The sequence below is a fragment of the Onthophagus taurus genome, chromosome 7 (assembly GCF_036711975.1).
Source record: "Onthophagus taurus isolate NC chromosome 7, IU_Otau_3.0, whole genome shotgun sequence".
Classification (NCBI taxonomy): Eukaryota; Metazoa; Arthropoda; class Insecta; order Coleoptera; family Scarabaeidae; genus Onthophagus; species Onthophagus taurus.
In genome coordinates, this window is record NC_091972.1 from 37,885,747 (window position 1) to 37,907,579 (window position 21,833).

The following is a 21,833-nucleotide window of genomic DNA, read 5'->3' on the forward strand; positions in this document are numbered from 1 at the left end:
ATGTTGAAATCACCTAAGCTGACAATTTCCTCAGAAGATGGAGCAAGATAGGATAGGACATCTTCAAAACGCGAGAGAATTTTACCCAAACCTCCATGAGGTCGATAAACAACACCAATCACCATGGAAACAGCAAAAGTCAATAAGTTCAATCCAAAGATGCTCTAAAGTGGAAGATATTTCTTGAAATAAAATATTATATTTCAGTGTCGATTTAATGTAAAAGCCAACTCCACCCCTCGAATCTGCATTGGTGTGACCACAAGGACGCAATCTACCAGCAAACACGGATTGATAACCATTAATTGAATATTTTGAACTAATTGTATCAGTATAAATCCAAGTTTCAGGTATTGCAAAAATATCGAAGTTCCCATCGACAATCAAATCCTTAATACCTAGAAAATGAGCCGGTAAAGAACGAACATTTAAATGAGCAATTTTCATTATTGATCAGTTACAGATAGTTCTATAGAAACAAAGGAGAACAGGGGGAATTCATCAATTTAGTTGTTAAAATTAAAAAATAAAATAAAACAGGAAAACCCTTTAATATAATTTACTCAAAAAAAAAGAGAAAAAAGAAAACAAACTCAACCGAGTTGACAATGTAAATAGCATAAAAGGTAATAAAAAAGAAAGAAAATAATAGAAACAACTGTAAGATTGAAACCTCGTCCCATTATAATTAAATTCATTTCGTACGCTACTCGGCATCTTGTATGGATGAATAAAAAAAATCTTAAAAAGACAAAATTTTTCATAACTGAATCGCTAATAAAGAAACGCATGGAGCTTTATAAGTCCGCCACTGCAGCTGCAGGTCCCAAAAGTACATGGACCGCTGACGGCAAAATCTTTGTTGCCACATCTAATGGTAAGAAAGCTATTGTCCGTGATGTTGATGATTTGGAAAAATATCTTAAACCCAAAAATCAAGAAGGAAGAGTTACCAGATCAAAAGCTCAGCCAGTCGGAAATCTAAACTTTATTGTTTTATTATTTGCTTTGTCTCTTGTTTTATTTTGTGCATAATTACTCTCTTAATTAACTTTTTTTATCATGTATTATAGAGTTTTTGGCATGGACTTTGGTAGATATACAGTGTGTCCGTAAAGTAACGGATATAGTCGATAAAATCATAATAAACGGTTTATGGAAAAATTCCTGAAACGGGTCTAAAAATTTTTTGCAATTTTTTGTTGTAGATTTCAAATTCTTTCCGCCATTTTTAAACGAGTTATGACGTCATCGATATTTTTTTCAAATAGCAATCTCCCATTTTTATTACGGAATATGAAAGAGGATTTTTTCGGAATCTAGTACAGTCAATATTAACATTGGTTACATAAGAAAATTTTCGAGAAAAATTACTTTAAAGTTTAATTACTTCAAATTTATATAATGATAAAAATAGCAGTAGCCATGAGTGACTATGGTAACCAATTATTTTAAACAATTCCCTGAGCGTCAACAACTGATTTAGTAAAGCTTCTTAAAGTGTGGTGGCGCGTCATCTTGTTGGAATAACTGCCGTTGGAATTGAGTTGTGTCAACATTATCCGGATGGAAGGAATGACATCGCTTTGAAAAAATTTAAACATCTCTTTCCAGTTAAGGTTTCCTCAAATACTTTGCAGATATTAGGTATGCGATTTTCTTGGCTAATTTGGATTTTGGGTAGCACAATACCGACAACTTTGTCTATTTACTTATCCACTCAATGTAAATGTCCCTTCGTCGAAAAAATTATGTTTTTGACAAAGTCTTCGTCATTGTTGCAAAAACTACGATTCATTGCTCGTGAATCAGGTTTACTTTATGGCAATGATATTTTGCGGGTTTTAAACTTTTATGAACCGTTGATTTACTAATGTCCAAATTAGACCCAATACTCCTTATAGTAACATGAGGGTTTTCTTGCCCAGCCAAAAGCACGATTTGTTGAACTTCCCTTGAAACATTTAGTAGGCCAGACTTCGAGAAATGCTTCAATTGACATGATTTTCATCATGTCAACAAATTTGTAGTAGTTAAACTTTAAACTAATTTTTCTCGAAAATTTTCTTATGTAAGCAATATTAATATTGAATGTACTAGATTCAGAAAAAAATCGTTCATAATGACTTTATCGCCTATATCCGTACTTTATCGCCTACTTTATGTACACACTGTATAAAAGCCAGGTTAACTTTTTGCTTTGTTTGATTATTTTCTTTCGTATCTTTGCTTTTTTTGTTGTTTATTTTTGAATTGAAGCCCATATCCTGGCACCCTCTCTAGATGATTTGTCTTTCTCATCATGTTTTAATGAATTTTCTTCCTCTTAATAACAATTACATTAAATACTAGGTTATTTAGAGCTTGTTTCGCACATCTTAGGATTTACATATTTATTTGATGGAAATCTACAATTACAGGAGCCGTAGCGGGATTTCATACGCAAGGGATAATTGAATATTAAATTGCACTTTCGTGAAAAGCGGTTATGGTGGCTATGGTGGCAAAGCTGGCGTACGTGTACGTCGAAATTAGTTGATGCATAAATTGGACACTGTCAATTACTGCTATGAACATACAAGCTCTGTCCAGCTATATCGCCATTACCCGAACAACCCAACGATAAAATTGCCACATTGTCAAGTTTATTAGGGCGAGTAAAAAGTCATAACGGTTATGGTAATGGTTAAAACGCGTCAATTTAATTCCTTTTATGTTTAGGTTATTAAGTTGAATTAAAACACATAGTTTAAAGTAAATGTTTGATTTTCTTTGGTGTTTTAATTTATCAAAACACTTGATGTGCATTTTACAAGTCTTCTGCAAGATGATGGAGGCATTAACAGTCTTGTTATTGTAGCGCTCGGAGCGAAGTGCATAAACCGAGTCGACCCACTTTATTGTTACGCCGTCTAACGCCTGGCCTTGTTTACTTTTGTTCAAACTTTCTCTTTTCGCCAGACCTTAATCGTTTGCGTCAGGCCGTACATAATCGCGGGCACAACTTGGTTTTAATTAAAACGAAGCCGATAAACGCCGTGTTTGCCGGAGACAGCGCTATTATTATTTTCTAAAAGCTTAAAAACAAAACGTATTTTCACCCTACTATCCACAATACCTATTAAAGTAAGAAATTTTAAATTACTGCGTCAAATTATTAATTCGGTGAATTATTTGAATCATATATTCAACAAGTTGTAGTATAAGAGGTACAATACAAGTATGTAAGAGGGCACTGTGCTTTCCATTAATTTCAATTTAAATGCATATCCGCCCGGTAGAATGCAACCGAGGGACTCTCATCGCGATACAAGATCTAGCAAACGCAATTATTGCTATGCACAGGGGTTATTTAACGACGACGGTTGCTTCTTGGAAGTCGAAGCGTTGTATAACAAAATAATAGGCAAAGAAGCACTTGTTGCTTTCCAATTTAATTACAACCAATAGAAACTTTACACAGACGCTTGAAAGTGTTTAGACGGAAAATAATTAAAACTGTAATTATCTAAATTTTAATTAATTGAATAAAATTCATTTCAAAACGCTGCAATTTTAATTGTAATATGTATACCGCTCGGGAAAATCCCTTATTTTGTACTTTGAAGCACATTCAACATATCGTGTGTACAAAGGTAGCTGTGAATGTGCTTCCGATGTAAATACATTATGTTGTGAATGCTTAGAAGAAGATGGGGAAATTATCGACGTTATCTAAAAAATACGGAGTTTCTAATCAACAACGGTAACTCACACGCTAAAACCATCAATAAAGTGAGTGCAGCATGTTATTTTGTGATTTTTAAATTTTTCATTGTTGTTCTAGATTGTTCTAGAGTTGTTCTACATTTTCCCCATTTTTGGAAAAATCAGATTTTCTTTGTTGTTCTGGGTTGTTCTAGTTATTGCTCTAGAAAATCAAAATTATGGGATACACTATTACGAAGTTATAACTGAAAATAGGTTAGCTGTCAAAATGACGAGTAGATTGCTGTGACCATAGTTTTTCTAAAATAACTCAAACTTTGCTGATTCAAACTATTCTAGGTGTGTTTTACGTCTAAACTAGAGAAAAAAAGGTTTTCCTGGTGACACGGGCATTAATTTTGCAAAATCATAACTTCCTACAAATAACAGCAAAATGCAGACCTAAAAAGAAAAATAATAAATCAACAAATGAATAATCCAATATTCGAGCAACAAACAAAAATACACTATTATTTGTATTATACATTATGTATTAAAAACTAAATATCTCTGTGTCCCATCCACACAGAGATATACAGGGTGTGTCAAATTTCTGGAATATGGCCAATAACTTCGCCATTTGTATTTTTAAAGAAAAATGTTTCAAATACAAGTTTCTTTGTATTGTTTTTTGTTTCGTTGCTATGGTAACCAACATTATTATTTTAAATGGGATGCATATATTATTTTTGCATACATTGATAGAGGATAAGTCCCTCTATGCGATGAACATATCAAATCATATGGTTGTATAAGAAAAAAATCGAGAAAAAATGCGTTTTTTGAAAGTCTTAAATCAGCTAATTACAATCAAAGTAGGCGCCGAAAAACTGACAGTTTAAACAAATATGGCGGAATTAAGCGAACGCCAAAGAATCCAAATATTAATAATGTATGGGTACGGTGCAGGTGCACTGTCCAATAATATTTACCCGGATACAAAAATTACACAATCTAAAGCATCCGAAATATTAAAAAAAAGTTTTTTACACCGGAAGTGTTAAAAATCTTCCAAAAAGTTGATGGCCGAAGACAGTTACCAATGACTATACATTATTAATTATTCATAATTGTTGAAACTGTAATTTTTTTGACATTTAAAGCTGTCAACGGCGTTATTTCAGCGCGTACTTTGATTGAAATTAACTGATTTAAGACTTTCAAAAAATGCATTTTTTCTCGATTTTTTTCTTATACAACCATATGATTTGATGTGTTAATCACATAGAGGGAGTTATCCTCTATCAAAATATGCAAAAAACTATATGCATCCCATTTAAAATAACAATATTGGTTGCCATAGCAACGAAACAAAGAACAATACACACAAACAAATATCGCCAAAAAATGCGCCATGATTAATAAAGCAACTTGTATTTGAAACATTTTTCTTTAAAACCACAAATGGCGAAGTGTTTGGCTATATTCCATACATTTGACACATCCTATATTTATACAGGGTGTTTCATTTAAAATGACATATGCTTATATCTCGAAAACCAAAACTTGAATCGAAAAAAGTTTCAAGTAAACTTTTTTTGGTGAAAAGAGGGGCACAGGGTACACATGAGCAGATTTTTTTTCAGGGTTGCCTAAAGGCCCTTCTGACGTTATTTTAATTTTTTCAAATCGCACATATACATTTCTAAGTATTTTTTGCTTAAAAATTTTTTTTCTTAAATTCTGCTTTATGAAGATATCTACAAAAAGAAAAATAAAACAACATTTTTCAAAATGTAATTAAAAAAATTTAATTAATAAAAAAACGACTTAATTAATCGTAAAATAGTACTAAAATTCTTCTTCATTTTTGGAATCATTTTAGAACACTGATTAAAATTTATAAACATGCTTTTATACATCGATTAAATGCTCAAAATGATGACCATTCACTTCTAAACATTTCTGAATTCTCATTGAAAACGTTCTCTGCACATTGCCAAGCATTTCTTCAGTTATTGATTCACAAGCTGCTCTGATACGGTTTTTCATATCGTTTGGTGTTGTTGGAACCTGGTTGTAAACTTTCTCTTTGAGGTGACCCCAAAGAAAGAAATCGGGAGAAGTTAAGTCGGGTGATCTAGCTGGCCAATTCACCGGTCCATTACGTCCTATCCATTTTTCAGGAAACATTTCGTCTAAAACTTGTCTTGCGGCTAGAGCATAATGAGATGGACATCCATCATGCTGATACCATAGCGCAAGTCTTCGCTCCAGAGTAAGATCTTCAAACAAAACCGTTAAATCGTTCAACAAAAAATTCCTATACTTTCTGCCATTCAAATTGCCATCAATAAAAAAATGTCCAATTATTTTATTGCCAACAATGTCGCACCAGACATTAACTGACCAAGGTTTTTGATGATCAACTTATCTTAGCCAACGAGGATTTTCATGTGACCAGTAGTGCATGTTATGACGATTTACTTGGCCGTGAAAGCCAAAAAAATTTTCATTCAATCTTAAGTTTTCCATAGCCCAAGTATAAAATTCCACACGATTTTCGAAATCATCACCATGCCAATTGTTGGTGTAGAGAGACATGATATGGATGAAACTTATTAAGTTTCAAAATCAGATGTACACTCGTTAACGAAATGCCTGAATCTTTGACAACTGACGGCAACTTACATGAGGATTAACATCTACAGCTACTAAAACAGCTATTTGATTCTGTTCATTCGTAACAGATCTTGCACGTGTTCGTTTTTTTTTCCTCCACGTTACCACATTCCAGAAATTTTGTAACTATTCGATATAAAGTTTTAGGACAAGGCGCTCTTTCTCCAGGAAATTATCGAACAAAAATGCGAAATTTTCACGACTTTCACCGTAAACGAACACCATCTGAATTTTCTGTGGAGTAGAGAAGTGCTCCATTTTTGCTTTGATCACAATGATTTTTTCGCTTGAAATTTTTATCCCACGTGCAAGTTAGCACACATCCAAACAAAGTTTAGAACAGCATTTACTCGATTTATAAACATTAAAAAAAAGAATTTTGAATCAATTTTCTAAGACGATTTCAAAAGTTAAGAAGAATTTTAATATTATTTTACGATTAATTAAATCGTTTTTTTTTATTAATTAATTTTTTTTAATTACATTTTGAAACATGTTATTTTATTTTTGTTTTTGTTGATATCTTGACAACGGAGAGTTTAAGAAAAAAATTTTTTAATCAAAAAGTAATCAGTTTGTCAAGCTGTTTAAGACTTTGAAAGAAAAAGTATATGGAAGTAGGTGAGGAGCCTCAAGTCACTTTTTAATTTTCCCAGGAGTTGAGTAGATTTCTTCCGGTCACGGTAAAGCAGAGTTTTCTTTGCAAAGACAGCTGCTGTCTCATCCCATCATATCCCATCGTATCGCAAAAAGCTCGATGGGAGATGGAGTTGATCAGCTTTGATACTGTATTAAAAGTTTGAGGTACAAACGGATAACTTCTTAGCCGTCCGTTTCGTCAACCTGTCCGCATGATCGTGTCTGTTATTTCCGGTATATCCTTTCTGCCACTTTATTGTGACGTTGTTATAAACGTTAACATCTTCAAGTGATTGCCGGCAGGACTTCGCTAACGATAATGTAGTTCGATGCCTACTAACCGCCAGCATAGCCTGTCTGCTATCTGTGCAGGTTATAACATTTCTGCCAACTTTTTTGGAGTCGTTGATCACATTGGTTGCTAATTTATAGTAATATAATTTATTTATACAAAATTCCCGCTCCGGAGCCTCCAGCCTTCTTTGATCCATCAGTGTAGATGGTCAGCGTATTGCCCGTGCTTAAGTTGTTCCAGGGTATGGTTTTAATGCAAAAATGTTAGAAGTGTGAGATGAGAGACTAATTGCTCTAAAGGCTTTAGGATCCTTTGGGTCCTTTTTTTTCACTCTACAGTATTAAGGTTACTGTAACCCTCCTCCAGCTGATGGGGACATAGTTAAAGGCTAAACAAACTCTCATTAAAAGCCCTCATTATGTGTGTTTTCATATCCTCTAGGCTCTATTGAAGAAGAGCAGGAAAGTTACCATCGGGTCTGGGTGTTTTGAAGGACTCAAAACTGCCCACTTTATCAACTCGTTCTGTACAACCTGGCTGGCTATCTGCCAATCATATCTGGTAGGAGAGTTGTTTAGTTCCACTTGGTGTGGAAGCGTTGAAAAATCTTGCAGAGAACCTGGAAATTGAACATCCATTAGTAGTGCAATGATTTTTCTGGATCCTTGGAAAATCTGCCGTCATTCACCTGGAAGCTTATAATTAAGTGTAACCTAACATCAAACATTTCTTTAAAACTTAAAAAAGTTTCATTTCTTAATTCCACGCTATTTTGGAGAAAATATTTTTTTTCTCATCTTTAGCACTTGGAAGTTTTCAATTTGGTATAAATTAGTTATGGCTAAAATTACTCCCTATGACAGTATATCAATGAATAAACCTTCAGTACGCCAAGCGTTTTTTTACAACCATAAAATGTTTCAAACTAAGATTAGAACTAAAACTAGAACTAACACTAGAAACTTTCGGGTTTTGCCGTGCGTCTTTTAATAAAAGGTTTGACGTTTCGGGTGCCATGTTGCAACCTTCTTCAGAAACTGATTCGAAGTGACGAGATCAAAAAAATCGGTAACTATATATAAGTCGGAAAAACTAATTAATAAGCAGTTAACGTTAATTACAAACTAATTAATAACTAATTGCGTCGCGTCCGGTGTGAGGCGGGAAGAGGTCTTCGTGTTCACCACCATCTTCCATGTTCTGCTAAGCTCCCAGCCATCCTCTCTGTTGACGTTATTTTTATGTCGGTGAATCTCTATGGCTTCTCTTGTCAGTCTTTGGTAGTATCTGTTGTCCCTAGCCAGCACCTTTCTTTGTTCGAAGTCTATTCGGTGCCCCTCTGCATGGCAATGTGCCGCAACCGCCGACTGCTGGATCTTCTTCAGCCTTACATCTCATGCTCCTTGATGCGGCACTCGACGTTGCGTCCAGTTTGGCCAACATAAACCTTCCCACAACTACACGATAGTCGATAGACTCCCGCTCCTTTTAATGGAGTTAGTTTGTCCTTGGCTATCGGGAGTGTGTTCCGAATTTTGCTGACCGTGACGTACCGCACTACGATGTCGTTCTTCTTGAGGTGCCTAGCAATTCGTTGCTCGCTGAAATAATGTACGGATCACGGACCTCTTCTGTTGGGGATGATGATGTGAACATGCCTGTAAATACCTGTTGGTATGGGTCTTCTTTCGGTATACACCAAGTTCTATATCTCCATTTGTCGTCCTGGTGACCAACACATCTAGGAAAGGTAGTTTTTTGGCAGTTTCTGTTTCCATGGTGAACTTAATCATAGGATGTTGAGAGTTCAAGTGATCCAAGGACTCTTGGAGCCGTTTTTGACCATGTTACCATATCACAAACGTGTCATCCACATATCGGAGCCATAGTTTTGGTTTCCACTGGCTCTTCTTCAAAACGTCCTCTTCGAATAATTCCATGTAGAAATTAGCTATAACTGGCGATAGTGGAGATCCCATGGCTACCCCTTCGAACTGCTCGTAAAATTCTCCTTTCCAGATGAAATACGTCGACGATAAGCAATACTCCACCGGATCTGGCACGTATCCTGGTAAACCCTCCGGAATGAGTTTTCGGCGAAGACCCTCTACAGCATCCTTAACTGGTACCCTAGTAAAAAGGGATTCCACATCGAAACTTACCAACATATCCCCAGCATCCAGCTTTACACCTTTTACCGATTCCACAAAATGTGTAGAATCCCTGACATACGATTCCGTGTTACCTGTAAAGGGGGACAGAATCTTTGCAAGATGTTTAGCCAGCTGGTATGTTAGGGAGTTGAGGGCGGAGGGGGACGTCTGGTTTGTGAATCTTCGGTAGTCCGTAGATTCTTGGTGGTACCGGCGCCTGCACAAACAAACCTTTCTGCTGTTCTGCTGGAATTCCTGTGAATTTTATCAGTTCCTTCATTTTTCTAACGATTTTGTCTGTGGGGTCCTTCTTGATCTTCCTGTAGGTGGCTGGGTCCAGTAAGTTCATCATTTTGTCGTCGTATTCTTTCCTGTACATAATAACGGTGGCATTCCCCTTGTCTGCTGGTAACACGACGATTTCTGATTTTTCTAAACTTTTGTAAAATAAATTGTTCATCATAAATACTTTAAATTGATTATAAACCAAATTCAACTTCCTTTATAACTTCAAAAAGTTTAATTTCCTAATTCCGTTCCTTTCAAAATATTACTGAATTCTTTTGCCGTTATAAAGTAATTTATTTGAAAATGTGTACACAATTTGTTAGGTAATGTAACTTGGTGTACATGCGACGTTACTTTTTGCTTTTTGGCGACCTTTATCCCCTTTTCGCTCGTTAACCTGATAAGATTTTCTCAGTTTTGCTGTGTTGTTTGTTCCGCATGAACTTATTGTCACTGCAAGTTTCACAATATTTGGGTCTTTGCCAAATGTCGTATCAATTTCCTTGGTAACATTGAAATGTTTTACTTTTGAACTCGTTCCTCAACTTGACATAAATGTACCCAAGAATTGATCACATGATTCAAGAAATTAATTTTCTTGCTTAATTATGCAAAAACCAAAAAACGCATAATTATGTTGACGTATAGAATAGAACATTAAATATTTGTGTGAGATTTATAATTACAAGACGAGGTGGAGATTTAATTAATTACAAAATATTATATTGAAGACATGTTACAGAATATTTCCAGTAATTGAATACCAACTTAATTTACCAACTAGATAAATAACGTTAATTTTTTAATTAATTTAGTAATCTCATTAGAAGAAATCTGAATTATAAATAATAGTACTAATTTATAACATGTATTAAATAATAAGTAAAAAGAAGTTTATAAGTTATAATAGTCCTAATTATCATTAATTACACACATACTTTAGTCAACTTAATACTTTAATTTTTCCATCAATCTTCATTATTGCATAAAACCCGGAAGGAAAGTATTTTAATAAAATAAATACTTCCCATTTTATGATATTAAGATATATCGGATTACGGTTTCCTTCAGCAGGAGAAAATCATAAAATTACCTTGATTTTCTTAACGGCCTACCACCTACGAAGTACGAGACGAGCTGGTACGTCGTTATCCTTTATGTCCCTTCCCCGAGGGTCTTTTTTTATGGATAATGACTTCATTTGAGGCCACGCAGCCCGCGTTATTAAGATGTCACCTCGATTTTTGTTCTGTTTCTTGCCCTTTTTTGTACGCGTCGTCATAGTCGAACGTGAAAACGATGACGGTACAGCGCTAAAAATACTCTGAATTCTGTAAGGCAGGTAATAAAAGTCGGGTTTTCTTATTTGGAAGCGATACATTTCGTGATTGTATTTCAACGACATCTGTATTGGGTTGAACTGGTTCACTTTGGAATCAGTGGCGCCGAACCATTTCCTGCGGGTAATAAAGAAATCGCAATTGTGGGGCAGAAGAAATAGTAATAAATCCATGATGATATTTGATAAGTCAATAAATATAGATTGATTGTGTGGTTTTTAAAGAAATATTTTTTAAATTGTTTACTGGGTTATCCTTGTACGCCACTGGTTTCTGCGCAACTTCTTTGTAACTCTTGTCGTAGATGGTAGAAGTCTACGTGCTTTCAAATTTATGGGAAGATGTTATCTGAAGCGACACGGCTTGCATAGAAAACGGAACATCAAGCCATTTACTTCCTGTCGTTTTCAAACATCTTAACTATTTTACATTACCCTTGATAATAATCTTACCAAGAATTTGTTCCAATTAAATTAATTCCTTTTAAATTTTTAATTTCAGTTTCACCAAAAGTAAAATGTACGCCGGACACGATGCGGGTGGAAATTCCAATCGAAAAAACAACCGGATTGGTTTACCTGCAAGGATTAAAAGATTATCCGGATCAAGCTTGTCGACCAAAAACGGATCCGAAAGATCTCTCGTTGGCGATACTAGAATTAAATTTGACGGACGTCTACAGATGTGCTATAACACGAGTCACGAACAAGATAACGGTGAGTTCATGGTGGGTCTATTCGGGTATGATGTCTTAGGCACGAGTCTTTATTGCGGTTCATTTTTTAGTCGTAAATCGTAATTAACAATTAAAGGTATTAAAGGTAAAAAGAGGTTTTAATCTGTCAAATTAGAAATGTGATATTGCAAAAAAAAATTTGTTTTTTATAGTGAATAAAAAACTTGATGTGGTCATAAAATTTAATAATCAACAAGTATATATCCTTTCGATTTCTTTTCTTACATTTAAAATATATTTTATCGTTAAGTTTCCATCTGATTAATATAAACATGTTGGAGATTTATTATTAATCACTTTTTGATTTATAACACTGTAAACTCTGCAAAAATTACAAAGTTGAATAAATCGTCCTGATAGCCGTATTAAGTATTAAGATATGTATATTAATAAATGCTAAAAGAGTGTAATTTAAGGATAATATGGTTATTGTTTAGTTACTATAAAGATGTTGAAAAAACTTGATGATTACTGTTTGGTTTGATATTTAGTAGTGATGGAACAGAGAGTGATTTTGCGAAAAGCCGGATACCGGGTATTCGGCATCCCCTTCGGCCGGATATCCGGTTATCCGGCATATCTATCCGGCCATTATGGTTATAACTTCTGGTATATTCCAATAAATGGATTTTATACGAATTTTTAAAACATAATCGGCGGAAATTGCAATATTTGGAAAAATTGTCGATCATTTCAAAAATTTATTTCTCAAAAACTAAAAGTGATTTTTCAAATCGGCTTGTTGCATTAAAAAGAGGATACTTTAATTAATAATTGGTGATATTTCCACAAGGATCCTTCAAGAAATTAATTTTATACTGAATTTTGAAAGTTATCGATGGAAATTGCAACATCGAAAATTTTATAAAAACTTCAAATATTGTTTTCTCAAAAACTAAAAGTTATTTTTCAAAACGTGTTGGTTCGTTGGAAAGAGTACACTCTTATTAACACTTTGGGAAATTTTCATACTCAGATTCCAAGAAATGGATTTTGTACGAATCTTTAAAACTTAATCGGAGAAAACTGCAAAATTGGAAAAATTTGGCGATCATTTCAAAAATTTATTTCTCAAAAACTAAATGTTATTTTTCAAAACGGCTTGTTGCATTAAAAAGAGGATACTTTAATCAATAATTGGCGATATTTCCACAAGCATCCTTCAAGAAATTAATTTTATAGCGAATTTTGAAAATTATCGATGAAAATTGCAACATCGAAAATTTTATCAAAACTTCAAATATTGTTTTCTCAAAAACTAACAGTTATTTTTCAAAACGAGTTGGTTCGTTGGAAAGAGGACACTATTATTGACATTTTGGGAAATTTTCATACTCATATTCCAAGAAATGGATTTTATACGAATTTTTAAAACTTAATCGGAAAAAACTGCAAAATTTGAAAAAAATGTTGATCATTTCAAATTTTTATTTCTCAAGAACTAAAACTGATTTTTCAAAACGGCTTGTTGCATTAAAAAGAGGATACTTTAGTTAATAATTGGCGATATTTCCACAAGCATCCTTCAAGAAATTAATTTTATAGCGACTTTTGAAAATTATCGATGAAAATTGCAACATCGAAAATTTTATCAAAACTTCAAATATTGTTTTCTCAAAAACTAAAAGTTATTTTTCAAAACGGCTTGTTGCATTAAAAAAAGGATACTTTAATTAATAATTGGCGATATTTCCACAAACATCCTTCAAGAAATTAATTTTATAGCGACTTTTGAAAATTATCGATGAAAATTGCAACATCGAAAATTTTATCAAAACTTCAAATGTTGTTTTCTCAAAAACTAAAAGTTATTTTTCAAAACGGGTTGGTTCATTGTAAAGAGGACACTTTTATCAACACTTTGAGAAATTTTTATACTCATATTCCAAGAAATGGATTTTATGCGAATTTTTAAAACTTAATCGGCAAAAATTGCAAAATTCGAAAAATTTCATTTCAAAAATTTATTTCACAAGAACTAAAAGTGATTTTTCAAAACCACTTTTTCCATTAAAGAGGATACTTTAATTAATAATCGAAAGTGATATCAGCGACAGTTCTGTTAGTAATGAATATGATGATGAATTATAAGCGAAGAGAAGAAAACTAGACGAAACTGCAACAAGAGATTTTATATATCGTATTGGGATTGTTACAATGAGGTTTCTGATGACAAACCTGATATAAATAAAGTTGTATTCAACGAAAAAAGTCCTATTGAGGTTGAACTTGATTATCTGCAGTGTCCAACACCTAAAAGATATACTAATTCCTGTGAATTGTGGAGTGCTAAATAATAGGTTTTTAACACGTTGGCTGCCACCATACAACTAATTAAGTAATTGCCTAGGCATCACTGTAAAAAAATGTTCTTCCTTATGTACCTAATAAATGGGTATGTCTCTGTAAAAGTGAAATTGCCAATGGCACTGAGGTATAAAAGTTATCCACTACTATAAGCCTTCCTTCAGATAAATATGGCTCTGCAAGTTCCATAACTCCTTTTTCAGCAAGTCCAGCAGACTGCAGTCAATGACAGACATGCTCAATGTATAACCAATTGGATTGCACAACTTGAACATTTTCACTAAATACTTGTAGCTTTTGTTGGGAATGTACTGTCTGAATAATAATCGGCCACGAATAGGAATCAATGTTTCATCAACAGCTATCATTTCTCTAGGCACATATTCGACATTAAATCGTTCCTCAATCATTATGTCAATTAGATTTCTAACTATGTATAACCACTACATAACTTTGTATCACTTTTGTCAGCCATCGAATTATCAGCAAAATGAACGACTCTCAGCAATAGTTGAAAGCTATTTCCGCTCATTACTTTTGAAAGGATACAATTTTTGTATAAAATGTTAGTGGATCAATAATCAGCTACTTTAGGATACTTTACAAATCCCATATAAAGAAGGACAGCAAAAAACTTCCACATTTCATCTTCGTTGGTATCCACTCATTTATTGATTCTGGCCGAGCAACTTGGTCGACTGTTTTGAATAGTAGTTGCAGCATTTTTATTTGTTTCGGGAACAATAACACCGAAAACTTCTGCGTCAAAAAGCTTCCGGTATATCTGCATGGCAGTTACACCTTCTTGATTTTGTGTATCAATGTTATCAATTTTGTATGCTTCTGAGCCTAAAAACTGTATATGAAGTGGTAATTTGTCCATACGTATCTTTTGCCATTCTTCTGTTTTCTCTTGAACAGCTTCCTCTTGAATTGACGTTTCAAGATCCATTTCATCCCCAGATTCCGATGACTCATCATCCACCTCAAATTTCGAGCAGGATGATTAGAATAAGCTTTCATCAGAATCATCATCATTCTCAAGTGCGGCTGCAAGTTCATGTTCTTTCAATTTCTTTATAGGACCACTGGGCCCAGGTTTGGAATCCATGATGAAATCTGTAATATTATAAATAAATTCTAATTATCACTTCAGCACTTGCTCGTTATAAATAACAGAAAGTGAAGAAAATATTCAGGAACTAACCTCAAAATTGGTTTTGACTTGAGAATCCACTGGGATCCTCGCGGCATATTAGTGAAATTTTTCTGGGGAACACCGGTGATCCTCATGGCAGCCAACGTGTTAATATTAAAATGGATTTTAAAAAATGGTCGGATAGACCCTATACCGGATAGTTGCCGGATATCCGTTCCACCACTAATATTTAGTATACATTTAAAAATTCTAAATACTGTCCTGGCCGTATTTATGGAGATGAAGAGATGATTGTTACATCAAATTAATGCTGAAAGACTGTTATTTAAGAACATTGATGTTTCCGTTTAGTTAATATAAAAATATTGGAAAATCAACACAAAATCTGATGATTACTATTTGCCTTCAATTTAGTAAAAATTGAAAAATTCTATGTACTCATTATTTAATCTTTGTTACATCAAATTAATGCTAAATGAGTGTTGTTTAAGATTATTGAGGTTTCAGTGTATTCAACACAAAAATATTGGAGATAGAATAAAAAAATATATGATTAATATTGAACTTGAATTGCAGTAAAAAAGGGAAAATTACAAATATTTATTCTGGGTGTGTTTATGGGATGATTGTTGCACTAAGTTAATATTAAAAGAGTGTAATTTAACACTATTCAGGTTACCGTGTAGTTAATAGAAAGATGTTAAAGAATCAGTGAAAAGTTGATGATTACTATTTGGCAATTATCAATAAAAATTGAAAAATTTTAAATATTGTCCTGACTGTATTTATTAAGGCGGAATTAAAGCACGATTGTTATATGGATAAGTCGTAGAAAATAATGTTTGAGATTAGGAGATGATTATATAGTATTCATGGGGATTAGGGTTTGATTGTTTCATTACCATCGAGTGTAATTTAAAATCATTTAGATTTCCATAGATTTATTGTAACAATGCCAGTAAAAAGTTGATTAATTCTTTTTGTCTAAAAATGAATCAATACAAAACCCGTTGTAACTGGAAAAATAAATAAAGTTTTCACCTTGGCCTCCTCCCGCAAAGGAGTTTGAAAGTGATCTCTTTCCATGTTTAGCTGTACAGAAATGGTTATTCCATACAATCGTTCATATTCTTTATCTGGTGTTGAGTATGTTGAGCAAAGCAAGATATTTTATAGTCTTGAAAATAAAATTCAATCCTTTCTACGATTATGGTTTTCTTGTGTTCTTTCTATCAGCACAATTTGCTCTCTTAATTTGTACGGTGTTCTTCTTATGGGAATGTTATTATGCTTTACGTCCATTTTAAAAGTGATATACAGCCATACGTATAATAAAGCAATGCTTTTTCATTATTTGAATTTTTGTGCTCCCGATACGTCAATACTATGCTATACTTGAAATAGTACAAATTTTTACTAAATCAGTTTTTGACACTCGTGGGAATGGTTTAAAATAATTAGTTACCATAGTTACTCGTGGGTACTACTATTTTATCGCTTATATCCGCTGTGTTCGTTATGTTCGTAAAGTACATACTGTATATTACGTAACAACAGTCAATTAATAAGTAATAATGTAGTAATATAATAAGTAATGTCAAATCAAATATGGACTTTTTTTGTTCTCTCCTTCTCGAGCTTTGTAAACAATAACCCTAAATCTATTTTTTTTTCTGCGAGAATACGTTTTAACTAATGCAGTGCCCGAGCTTGTACCTAGTAATGATTTAATTGCAAGGATTTGGCAACTCAACCATCCCTTCATTAGCCTACTTTGTTTTGCAGTCTTTCATTCCCAGGATCATGCCAGCTGTGTCGATCTGGACAATACTCTATAACATTTGAACACTTTCAAATAAGTAAATACAATACAATAAGTAAACAAACAAAAGGCCTTTCGTATTTGGTACGCCAAATCTACTGGTTGGGTTGTGTTATGTTTGGTTGGTTGGGTTATATTTATTTTTTTATATATTTTTAAGTTTAGAAATGGCAAAATCATCGTTCCAGGCTTTACAAACATGTACTTAGTAGCAGATAATCGATCTAAGAAGTCTTTTTCTTCACCACTGTTTAACATAAGCACAAGCAATAGCTAAACCCATCTCTTCCACTTTGCAGATTATGTCCCACTTAATGTGAACTAATTAATATTAGTCACATCTTTGGCATACGCTACCAACTTAGTTAATAGCAACTGAACTGTTAACGACTTGTGTTTTGCTGTCGATTGTCTTAAAAACTGCATTTTAACACAGTACCTTCCCAGTATCTCAATCTTTTAAAGTGCGTCTTAAAGAATGCTCTTGGAAACAATAGAATGTTATAGAAATGGTTTAAAGCACAAAGTCAGTATTGGCTTAAAATAACTGTAATTTGTTTTTCTTTAATCTTAACTTTTATCTCAATTCTTAAAACTATATACTTATTGATTAGAATTCATCTCTTTCGTCTATTCATCATTTATACACAACACACTATTCAAGATCATATGATTATCTTCCATAATCCGGAAGTCTGTATGTGTATTAGAATTTCACATATACTAGAGAATCGGTTATCGTAGTGCCAAATTGGTTTCAGAATCTGATTATAGATCAGTGATTGTACTTCCTTCCAATCAGCCAATAGTTTCTCTATCTATTGTAAGTTTGGTGTTCAAAGTCATGCCTAGATACTTTCTTTTGTTCTCATGTGGAATAATGGTGTCACATTTATATCCATTAACGATTTATGGCGGTGGGTTTCTGCAGTTTATTTGTAAAATTGATATGGACGAATTTCAGCTCGTTTAACTTCCATTTTATGGGCCTCTATTGCATTGCTGGCTGTTTATAGTTTCTCACTGGATAACTCCTGAGCTTTCTTCACTACAAGTAGTGTTGTGTTAACTAAACGTAGCCATCACAGTCCCCTCCAACTTTGGTATGTAACTAGTTTATAATAGATACAGAGTAGGATTTATCTCATATCCGCGTTTATCTGATTTAAGTCTAAGTATTCATCTTCTCATATAACTTTGAAGTGTCTGCCCAATGTCTACGGTGTTAATACTTTTATGTATTGTTTTGGGAACATTTTGTATCATTTGTGTATCAAGTCTTTGTACTAATTCTGCCAAAGTGTTGCGCGATACCTAGGAAGTCTGCTGAGCAGACTTTCTTTTCACATAAGACTCGTTTAATGGTATCAGTTATTGAACCTTAGGTTGGGAGTAAAGATCTCAGCGAGATGTTTAGTATATAGTTTCAGTGAACAGTTAGTCTCTTTGTTTTTCTTTGACAAGTTCTCTGATCTCAAGTGGATAATTTACACCAAGTGTATAAATAATAATGATACAAGAATGACACAAGATGATATGTATATGTTATAATGTGCAGTAAATAAAGACTTGATAAACTTAATAATCAACACTCATAGATGTAATTTCCTTAGACACTAAATAAAATTTATACATCCTCGTTTTTTATGCGCAGGGAAAACAAATTTACTATCACACGGTCGTCGTTGAGGATTCCGTATTAGGACCGGAAATCGTGCATGTGAAGTGCTCTACCATAGTGGAGAGAAACCACACAGTCTACAAACGCAACGTCTTCCCGGCAGGATTCCAAGAGCCCGAGTAAGTACTTAATGCAAATTTATAAAATTAAATTACATAACGTACCAATTAGTCGAGTTAAAATATAATTGTTATTACACTTGTCATATGATACTAAGTACTAAAATGAAGATAAAATAAATTTAAAGTCACATTATGCAGCATTCGAACTATACAGTTACGATATAACGATTACCGGGAACTCGAGAACGGGGTCTCTTTCTTGGTTGCAGCACTCGCAAAGATCATTGCGGCATGGACTGTATGGCATACACTGTGTGCAATGACAACTGTTCATTTCGGATTTAAGGTCGCCCTCGACATCTAAATCTTTCTCGAGGACCTCTCTCGATGGCGCGTGTGCTTAGGCCACAAAACGTAAATCCGGTACGTGTTGAGTATAATAATTAGATGAACTTGCCATAGAGAAAACGGGACCAAGAAGCCGATTTTATCTTCACAATTTATGGTTAACCTCAACTTTGATCTAAACTGATTCAAGAAAATACAATATAGTAAAATCTCGATATAACGGACTAATACGGCGAATACGAAAAATTTTCAATAAATAATTTTCAAGGACACAAATTCGAATAGCTTTGCAAGCCGTTACGTTAAGTCTACTTGGCTTGATATTTATCTTGCTCTGAATAACAACTAAAACTAGAGTTAACACTAGCATTAGAACTAACACTACACTTGGAATCAGAAATATTCGAGTTTAGCCGTGTGTCTCTTAAGACTCCTAACCCCAATGTTTTTAGTTCTAGGTCTAGTGTTAGTTCTGCTTTTCGTTCAATAAAACTATACAACAATCTAGTTCTGAATAACAATTAAAACTCCTAGAATTAGAATCATTCGAGTTTAGCCGTCTTAAGAGACGTATGGCTAAACCCAAATGATTCTAATTGTAGGTATAGTGTTAGTTCTACATAGTTATAGTGCCGGTGTAAAACTAAAACTACTACTACATCTAGAACTAGAAACATTCGGGTTTAGCCGTCTCAACGGACGTATGGCTAAACCCAAATGTTTCTAGTTCTAGGTATAGTGTTAGTTCTACATAGTAATAGTGCTAGTATAAAATTAGAACTAACACTGGACCTAGAACTAGAAACATTCTTGTTTAGCTGTCTTAAGAGACGTATGGCTAAATCTAAATGTTTCTAGTTCTAGATCTAATGTTAGTTCTTTAGCCGTACGTCTCTAAAGATGGCTAAACCCAAATGATTCTAGTTCTAGGTATAGTGTTAGTTGTACATAGTGCTAGTGTAAAACTAGAACTAACACTAGACCTATAAACATTTGAGTTTAGCCGTCTTAAGAGACGTATGGCTAAACCCAAATGTTTCTAGTTCTAGATCTAATGTTAGTTCAGTTAGTTGATTCTAGTTCTAGGTATAGTATTAGTTCTACATAGTGCTAGTGTAAAACTAGAACTAACACTTGTAATATCTTGAGCCTTTCCAGATATACGAAACAATACCACCTTGGTTACTTTTAAATCAATACTTTATTTGTCTTTTAGAATAAGGATGTTACACTGACCATGACCGTTACAAAGATGATTTTTCGTTTTTACTTATATTATACATAACCTTAAATCTACCGGCGCGTTTGTTCTGCACACCGTAGTCACATCTTTTATATTAAAACTAAAACTATCTATTACAATCCTCCCTCTTTAAGTTTTACAAGTTTAATCTAGTTGGTGGTTTAAAGTTACTTCTAGGTCTTAACCTTCTATCTGAACCCTGTTTTGAACTTTATCATTACCTCTCGTGTTCTCCTTATTTAGTTCTCTAGCTATGTTACTTTTTTTATTTCTTATCTCATAGTCAGTTATACTTTCATCATTTTCAGTCTCTTCATTCATTGCCTCCTTATCTTCTTCTATTCTTTTCTCTATCTGCTTTTCATGTTCTGGCCTATCACTGCTGTGATAGTTTCGTCTTTTGCTTTTGCATCCATGTCACAATTCTGGTAAAAGTGTCCAGTCTTTATAATCTGATCCATATATCTCTTCCATACCAGATCAATATTCTCTGAACCTTGACATAAATACGTTCTCGACCCCAATACCTTTATTATTTTTGCTTATGTAAATTTATTCTCTCCAGATTTTCTATAATCCTTCACATAGACAATCTCCCCCTCGTCAAAGTATTGTTCCCTATTACCTTTGAAATGTTTAACTTGATTCTCCCATTTCCTTTCTCTTTCCGTACAATTCATAATGTCTAATCGAGTTTTAATCTTTCTACCAAACATTATCATCGAAGGTGTTTCTCCTGTATAACAATGTGGGTATTACGATATGCAAACAGATATCGACTTATAATATTGGAAAAATTTGTAATTCTATTTGGCTCATCGTAAAGTGCTTTCTTTAATCCTATTTTAAACGATTCGATTGCATTTTCCGCAGCTCCATTGCTTGCAGGATGATTGAATTTGCCAAATTCTTCAAATTTTTTGATACAAATTGTGAACCGTTATCTGTAAAGATTGAATTCGGTAATCCATATTTTGAGAAACAATCTCTGAGTTTCTGTATCAGTCTTTGACATTTCATATATCTCCGGCCATTTCGAAAATGCATCAGTAATAATCAAAAATATTTTTATTTCTGAAAGGTCCCATGAAATCTATATGTATTCTGTCAAAAACACCTTTAGCTTCATTAATCTTCTTTTATTATTAACCTTCTTTAACCTTCTTTTGCATCACAGTTCTTAACAACTTGTTCTATGTCATGGTCTAATCACCAAAAATATTGTCTTGCTAACGCTTTCATTTTTGAACTACCAAAATGTGCCACATGTAACTCATTCTACATTAGTTCTCTATAAACCTTAGGTATTATCACTCGATAAACCCACATCAGGACACCTGACTCAAAACTGATTTCATTTTTCCTATTAAAAAAAGGTTTAAACATACAGG

The 21,833-nt window shown here is 33.6% G+C and overlaps 1 protein-coding gene across 1 annotated transcript in view; it reads left to right on the top strand.

Moving 5' to 3' along the window:
• LOC111416392 (Zona pelucida superfamily protein qsm) overlaps window positions 1-21,833 on the top strand; it is a 153,979-nt gene that overhangs the window by 117,814 nt on the left and 14,332 nt on the right. The window contains exons 2-3 of the mRNA XM_023048396.2: window positions 11,586-11,800; window positions 18,763-18,908. Coding sequence (XP_022904164.2) covers window positions 11,586-11,800; window positions 18,763-18,908 — 361 coding nt within the window. The remainder of the gene's footprint in view (window positions 1-11,585; window positions 11,801-18,762; window positions 18,909-21,833) is intronic.